At 31.7% G+C, this 8,130-nt stretch overlaps 1 protein-coding gene across 1 annotated transcript in view; it reads left to right on the top strand.

Moving 5' to 3' along the window:
* Positions 1-2,252: 2,252 nt before the first annotated feature.
* LOC115879038 (regulator of G-protein signaling 7-like) overlaps positions 2,253-8,130 on the top strand; it is a 57,142-nt gene continuing 51,264 nt past the window's right edge. The window contains exon 1 of the mRNA XM_030895671.1: positions 2,253-2,446. Coding sequence (XP_030751531.1) covers positions 2,253-2,446 — 194 coding nt within the window. The remainder of the gene's footprint in view (positions 2,447-8,130) is intronic.

The raw sequence follows: 8,130 nt of genomic DNA, 5'->3' as shown, positions 1-8,130 counted from the left end.
TCACGCGGAACACATTAATAACGACTAGAGCAATAAACAGAGAATCTGAAGGAATTGGACTATTTAATTCTCTTAACAATTATTATGATCTTTAATTTTGTTAATTGACTCCTGTCATATGCATCTAATTGCCTGTGAGTCTATGCTATAGACTATGCTCGTAGACTTGCCATCTCCTCCCTGTAATTTGAGACTTGTTTAAAAGTATCTGTTTTTATTTTTTCACACTAAAGGTTTACCATCCCTCAACGAAATGATAGTAGAAGAAATTTGTGGCAAATCTACTATCCAGTACGTGGGCGAGAAACGCGGCTGTAATTATGTGATAATTGACATGTTTCTTACAGTATCTATTTCTTTTTAGGCTTAAACTGAGTTAAAAGCTATGAAGTAAACCCGACAAGTAATCCCATTCCGAACTTCGCATGAAAAGGCTACTGGGCAAGTAGCACCGTTCCTCCGCGGGCTATACTTTCAGTTCATTTGGCAGCAAGTTTCCGGTACCAACGCAAGTTGGAAAGGGTCTTAAAGCCGAGGAAGACAAAACGATAGTTAGGACTGTACAAGAGAGTTTAGTTGATTTTTCAAGATAATGCGACATTGTTAATTTATTTTGTTCGCCAAAAAATTGGTAAATAACCCTTTTCCTATGGTACTATGTACATTATCATCTCTTTCACAATATTATGATACTTTATTAAATTGATTAATATCTGCTTCAAACTCAACCTCAGTTAAAAATAAAACATATCGGAAGACAGTCTATATTGAAAATTGTCGAACTTTATTTGATTATTTTTAGTCAAACTTTGCTATCCAAATACTCGGCTATAAGCTTTTCCCAAGTTGAGCATTTAGACACATATTTTACGTAATGTTTTTAATAATCGTGTCTGTTAGTCTGTAGTGGCTGTTATAACATTTGATTCCTAAGACAACACTTTATTTAAAAAAAGATGTATACTCACCATAATTGTACTGTCCCTATCTTTTTAATTATAGCGTCCTAAAAACTTGAAGAATGTTTATATTGTCTTTCCCATTTTGTAAAAGCTGCAGAATAAAATTCAAACAATAAAGTAAGAATTATGTTTTCAGTATTTGAGACAGGAATATCAAAAATTATTGGAACTTTATTTCCAGGCAAAATAAACTCTACGAAACCCTCTATACATGACTGAAGTCTACGTGTGTCGTTATCTTAAAAGTCTTCCTAAAATTATGCTGAACTATCTGTGTATCTTAAACTTGTATTTAGCTATATGTAGCCCGAAACATATTTGGAAAAGTGTTCCTGAACACAAAAAACATCTTATGATTACTGAGAACATATCATCAACAATATAGATGATAAAACCTACTGTATCGAACAGATGATGTCAAATGAACTCACAACACACATAATAAAAAAATTTTTTATTTTTTTGAAACTGTTTCGCAATGTTTCTCAGCTCTACTTGGGTTAACAATGTCTGTCCAAAGAGAGTGACCATATCACCCTTTAAGTATTATTCACGTGGCTTATTCCTGAATATTAAAAGTTAAACAGTATAAGTTTAGTTACAAAAAAAGTTTTCAATTATAAATTATACCTTTTCACAAGTTTACAAAAGTTGTTTCATCCATGCAGTACCACATGTTATTGTCATGACATTCATTTTCTCTTGTTTATCCACCCTCAAACCTCAAATGCCATACATAAGTTCTCTGATGTCAGATTTATATCTGCATTTTCTGTCATAAAGGATGTTTTCTTGAACTAGAAACCTGCTCCGAGATTACTTATCAACTGCCCTCTTAATGTTATTGGTTTGTTATTTAATTTTATTTTATATAGTTATTGCAATATTTGTCTCAAATGTTTGTAACGTTTTACCAAACCAAGCCAATGCGTCGAACATTGGAAGCAGTGTTTGACGCATGTTTAAAGACTAGTCGTATAAAATTCACCATAGAGGATTGTTTTTGTGTTCATTGAAGCTTCCACTATTGGGTTGTCTTGTATATATTGTTAACAAAAATGAAAACAAAAGCATTGTAAAATGTGGTGGACGGTATATCTTAGCTAGATGGTATATAGGGGTAGATAATACTGTGCATATTTAGATGCTCATCCTCTATTTTTTTACATATTTCTATAGCTTTAGATTAAAATGTTCTTGAATGATATCATAAGTTCTTTCTCAAAGTATTGACGTACCATCAAATTGTAGAATTTCGCTGTCACCCTGTATGCGAATAATATTCATATAATGAAACAACTATTGCAGGTGGAACTACTGAGGACCAGTTTATACAGGACACGAATAAAAGTATCTCAAGCCTTAGAAAACCTCGTTCAACACGTCGAAACTTACACGGAGTTTGACCCTTTACTGGTGCCTCCTCATCCATCTAATCCCTGGGTCAACGAGGATGTGACTTACTGGCAGCTTACTGCCTCATTGTAAGTATTATACTCGTTAATATACTTACTGTAGTTAGTAGCGTTTATTTTGTTTTGTTTTATTTTGTAGAGTGTTTAGTGTTTTCGAAAGTTATTTGTAAAGGTTGATTTTATAAAAGTGTGTTCAATATTGATCAATGCCGTGACTTACTCATTACGTACTTGGACAACTTAGTAGTTCAGAATATTTATTTTGAAATGTTCTGAATCATTTTAATAAACATTTTAATTCTTAATAATTTTAAATTCAAAACCAACTAAATATTTTAATTCTTAATATAGATACCTTATTTTATTAAATTCTACGTCAGTGTATTCACTAACTGAAGTAGTAGTTCTACATCAGTGTAATCACTAACTGAAGTTATCCTTTGCAATGAGAACAACGGCTTGTTTACAATAATTGGCCAATCATACATATATGAATTATGATTCTAGTTTGATTTTTTGAAGTGAAAAACTGAAATATTTAACATTGATTGGGAAATTTGTTTCAAATTGTTTTTATTTGATGGAATAAAAATAAAGAAAAATCGGAGAAAAAATCCATGGTCCTTTTTTCTATGAGATGTTCTACACTAAGATGCAAAAAACGTAACGGAGAAATTTTTAGTCAAATTTAAAATGTAATATTTTTGTTATTTTTAGCCCTACTTTCATGATTTTTTAGCAAACTGTATATAAGTATACAACTTTAATTCGTAAATAAGTTCGTATAAAAAGTTTTTTATAAACTTTATTATTTGGCATATTATACAGGGTTAATCGAGGGGGTTGCTTTTTACCCTAATATTAAAACACCCTGTGCAATAATTTCATGTGTAAATTTCCCTAAAATATAATTTTACGGTCAGAACCACAAGTTGTGAGCATATTCTTTTCTGATTCATGTTAATACATGCGTTGGTTAATTTTTAAGAGCGAAATGAACTGATCACGATCAGTTTGCAATTTTTTCCAGTTATCATTACATTTTGATGTAATTTTTTAATATGACGAGATGTATTTGGTGTCGTAACGTCATATTACGCTGCATTGGATACTCTATTCCTAAATAATAAAAAAACGTTAAAGAGTAACAATACAGACCTGGTTTAAATTAAAAAAAATTTTAAAAAAACATTTAAAAAAATATCTCTAATACTCGAGTATACAAACAGAAAAAAAAATGTAAAAAATACCCTAATACTTTGTATTGCCTCTCTTGGCTGCTATAACTGCCTGCATACGTCCGTTCATATTGTCATGGAGGCTGCATATATCATAGTGCGTTATGCTTTTTCATTCTTCTTTAAGAACCAAGCGAAGTTCATTTAATGAAGCTGGTACTGCTTCGTGACCTCTAAACCTCCTGCCAAGCATTTCCCAAACGTCGGACATGATGGGTAGTTCGAAGTAGTATATAGTTCACAATAATCACCAAATCCACCTTATAATATTGAAAAATAACTCCAAAAAGAAATGATAATTGAAAAATTGAAAATGGTTGGTGGCAAGTTCATTTCGCTCTTAAAAATTAACCAAGGCATGTATTGACATGATCCAAAAAAGAAAATGCAGAGGAGACATTGTTCTGATCGTAACATTATATTTTAGGGAAATTTACAAACAAAATTATTGCACAGGGTGTTTGAAAGTTTAGGTAAAAAACATCCCCTCGATTAACTCTGTATAATATGCCAAATACCAAAGTTTATAAAAAACTGAGTTTACGAATTAAAGTTGATATAATTATATACAGCTTGCTAAAAAATTCATGAAAATAGGGCTAAAAGTAACAAAAATATAATACACTAAATTTGACCAGAAATTTTTCCGTTGCGTTTTTTTGCATCTGAGTGTCTGAAGTCCAACATAATCGAGTTATTTTACTCTGAAAATAAAAAATTAAAAAAATATTTTGCTTGAATTTTGAGAACCATGGGATTTTTCAGTGGTTTTCTTACTTGTGAATTTACTCAGTAGGTTAAATTCACAAGAAAGAAGAACTAGGAAATATCCCGTAGTAACCATATTATGAACATTTTTTTCTTTCAATTGAGGCGTCAAGTTGCAAAACCCGCCTTATGCATTTAAAAAAAAATGACCTAATGACATATATTAATATTGGACCTAGATGCATAAACAAAATCCCAAGCTGCAGTAAAGGTCGCCTATTCCTATATAAAATTAACTGCAAATTCCGTTACTGCAGCAAAATTGTTATTATTGTTACAAATCTCGCATTTTTTCATAAGCTTTTTACACAAGTATAATATTACTACTGACGTCTTTTCACATCCTTACTTAATGTTAATAAAATAGTATATTTAATAAATCAAGTTAGGACGCAAATACCGTACGATCGAAAAATACGGCGTCCAGTTGGCTAGGAAATGACAATCGATGATATTTCCCATATAAATTTATGTAAATTTATATGGGAAAATCATTTTTTGTGTATAAAATGACAGCGTTCTTCATTTATAGTCATTGCTGATGCCGCACAGTGAGCAAAAATCCAGAAGTATGTTGCAAAAATTCTTTTTTTGTTCGATTTTATTCAAATTTGGTAAAAACATTGTATGCCCGTAGGCCGTGAACCCTGTTAGTTTTGGCTGACTTGAGAGTGGTTGGGGGTGGTGGAGGGGATTCATAAAATGGAAAAATCATCTTTTGACTAATACAGCTACCAAAATGCGGTAAGAATATTTTACATTTGACTAAATTTTACGATTTTTGGCAGAGCCAAGATGAAACAGACAAATATTGAGCAATTATTGCTCTTCCGCCATGTACAGGGTTTGTTTTATATATTGACATCCTCTGTATCTTTTTTATTCGACGTTTTCGAAAAAAGTGTCTTGAATAAAAGTTTAATGGTCTCGAATACATTTTTCAAAACAGTCTTCTTTGCATAAACAGGGTGCCTTAGAAATCCTGTGTGTGGCCCAACTTTCTTATTTCAAATTAGTACCCAATTTTTTATTTTATTTTTATTTTCTCCTAAAAATCCTAACTACTTTTTTGTAGCATAGCCTATACCTAATTTGAAATAAGATAGGTGAACCACGCCCCGACTTTTTGAAGCACTTTGTATATGCGAAATATACTTTTTTGGCAAATTTATTCAAAACTACTTTCATTTGAGACAGTTTTCGGAAACGTCAAATAAAAAAGATAAAGGGGGTGTCAATGTATAAAAGAAAACCCTAGTATACTAATCCAATCGAACTTCTATTCAAGATTGTTTGACATTTGAATAAGTTCTAAGGTCTCTAATAATACCAGAAAATATGTGAACAATATTTTATTATTACATTTTAAATAAGTAACAATATTCTGAAAATTAGACAATGACGATTTAGAAAATAACAGAACTTATACCTATTAAAAATATCTAAATTTTATTTTACCACCTACTATTTACTGATATTTTCTTTTATAACAGCTGGAAGCAATGGTCACGAAGTGCACATTTTTAAATCTGAAAGAAAAATCCATTTTATTTAATTTAAAAAATTAGGTACAGTCAAAATTTGTCAATTTGTCAAAAAATGTCATTTGACATTTATGACATACTTCTTCGGAAATCGTAAAAGTTACGTAACTTTATATTTCAAGTTCTTCTCTAGCTCTAGCTACTATAACAATTAATTTATGGGAATTATCCACATAAAGGATGTTACTATATACATACGCATGGAGGCTTACGCTTCCAATAAATTTAATGTTGCGATTTTTTGCGATTTTTTTGACTTAACTTTTCTAAGATAGAATATATGCCACTATCAAAAAAACCTTAAATGATTATGTTCTACTTTGACCTTTAACTAGTTTTTATCCAAAAAATCAAAATAAAAGATACTTTTTACTTACCTTCACATTAAATTTACCGCAACCGGGAATCTACGTAAAACACGTTATGACAATTTTACAATAATTATTGACAGTAAGCTAAGGTCGTCCGATTCAATTGTTATAATACTGTGTCACTTGAATGCAACGCCTACTATTTAAAAAATTGTAGAAAAAAGGCAGTTATTGAACACAAATTAACTGAAAATGTAGGTTTTGCGCAAAGTTCGTTTTACAGCCCCTCGAAAGAGACTCCGAATATGTTTTTTGTTAGTTTTATGTGGTTTCCTCTTAACTAATATGTTTCCAATCTAATGCTATTGCCATAAATGCTAACTGTGGATGTTATTTTTTGCAACTTGGTTTGGACATATTGCCTACTGTGCGCCGTTTTTTCTTGATCATATTGTATAAAAATCCACAATATAGATTATACTGCAACAAAACCCGCCTTAGGTAGTATCAGACACAGCTACTTTTGTTGCGCATTTTTTTTGCAGCCGCTGCAAAAGTTGCATACAGTCTTCATACATCAGCAGAATGTTGCCCAAAATGCGCAGTTTTTATGCAGCAGCTGCCTAAAAAAGTTGTAGGTCGACACTAAGTGCTTTTATGTTCACAGCAAAGCGCTACTTTTGCAACATTGGAGGGGCAACATTCAACAGTACACCACCCATGGCTCGAGGTATCGTGTGTGTACTTTTTGAGAGACGGTTGCGTTTTTTTTTTAAATGGATGACGAGACAGTGTTAGCAGCGGTATATTTATATGTGATTTTGGCGGCAAACGAAAAGCGGCGAGAAAAAAAAAACAAGAGTGTGGATCAGGGAATGGATTAGACAGCGCGAACAGTTGGGTGCATTCAATAATTTACTTACTGAATTGCATGCTAAAGACGAGTAGCACTTTAAAAATTTTCTGCGTTTGGAAAAAGTGGATTTTAACTACATCTTAGAAAAAGTAAGTCCGCGAATCCGGAAACAAGATACTCGAATGGGACAAGCTATTACACGAAAAGAACGCCTTATTATAACTTTACGATATTGGGCTATAGGTAAGTTTTAACTTGTTTGTTTTAATGCAGATGTTAATTGTGAAAATAATTTTCAGGTGATAGCTATAGGTCACTTATGTATCTTTTTCGACATCGCAATTTGTCGGTTAATTCTTTACTAAATACCTACATATAAATCCTGGAGTTAACTGAAAAAAAGTTTATACATTTCGGGCATACCAACAGAATACTGCTCCGATGTCCGCAGTAAAAGTTTCAACTGATTAGTAATTTTTTGCTGCACCTTGCAACCTTCCTCAACAACTGTTCACACACGGCTATTTCTTAACTGCGCGCAACAAAAAAGTAGCCTACGCAACCAAGCTGCGATCGCAACGTTGCAGGTTGCCTAGGTATTCACACTAGCAGCAGATCAAGTTCCGCAGTTTTTTAATGTGCTGCGCAACAAAAGTAGCTATGTCTGATACGAGGTTTGATACTACCTTTATCCGGATTATTTTTGTGTTTTTTCTGTTTTTTAAGAATTTTATTATAGATTAATTTATATTTCTAGAAATATGAGATACAAAATAATGATTCAAACATTTGCTAATACAGTTTTTGCTTATTATCTCAAAACAACGTTTGTTGGATAAGGCGGGTTTTGCAACTTGATACCTCAATTTTTCACTAGAGGTTTTTGGTTATTAAGATTATTACTTATAACTTATTAAATGAATCTTGTAACTTACTAATAAATATAAAATCAACCTTTACGAATTTGTTTAAGTCGTTATATACACAATTTAATTTAGTAACGATTAAAGATGTAGTTAGAATTATTTCGTTAATT

Source organism: Sitophilus oryzae, unplaced genomic scaffold, assembly GCF_002938485.1.
Source record: "Sitophilus oryzae breed Bouriz unplaced genomic scaffold, Soryzae_2.0 scaffold_1560_pilon_pilon, whole genome shotgun sequence".
In the NCBI taxonomy this organism is placed as follows: Eukaryota; Metazoa; Arthropoda; class Insecta; order Coleoptera; family Curculionidae; genus Sitophilus; species Sitophilus oryzae.
The sequence above is the reverse complement of the archived record's forward strand: the minus strand, read 5'-3'. Positions and strand labels throughout refer to the sequence as shown.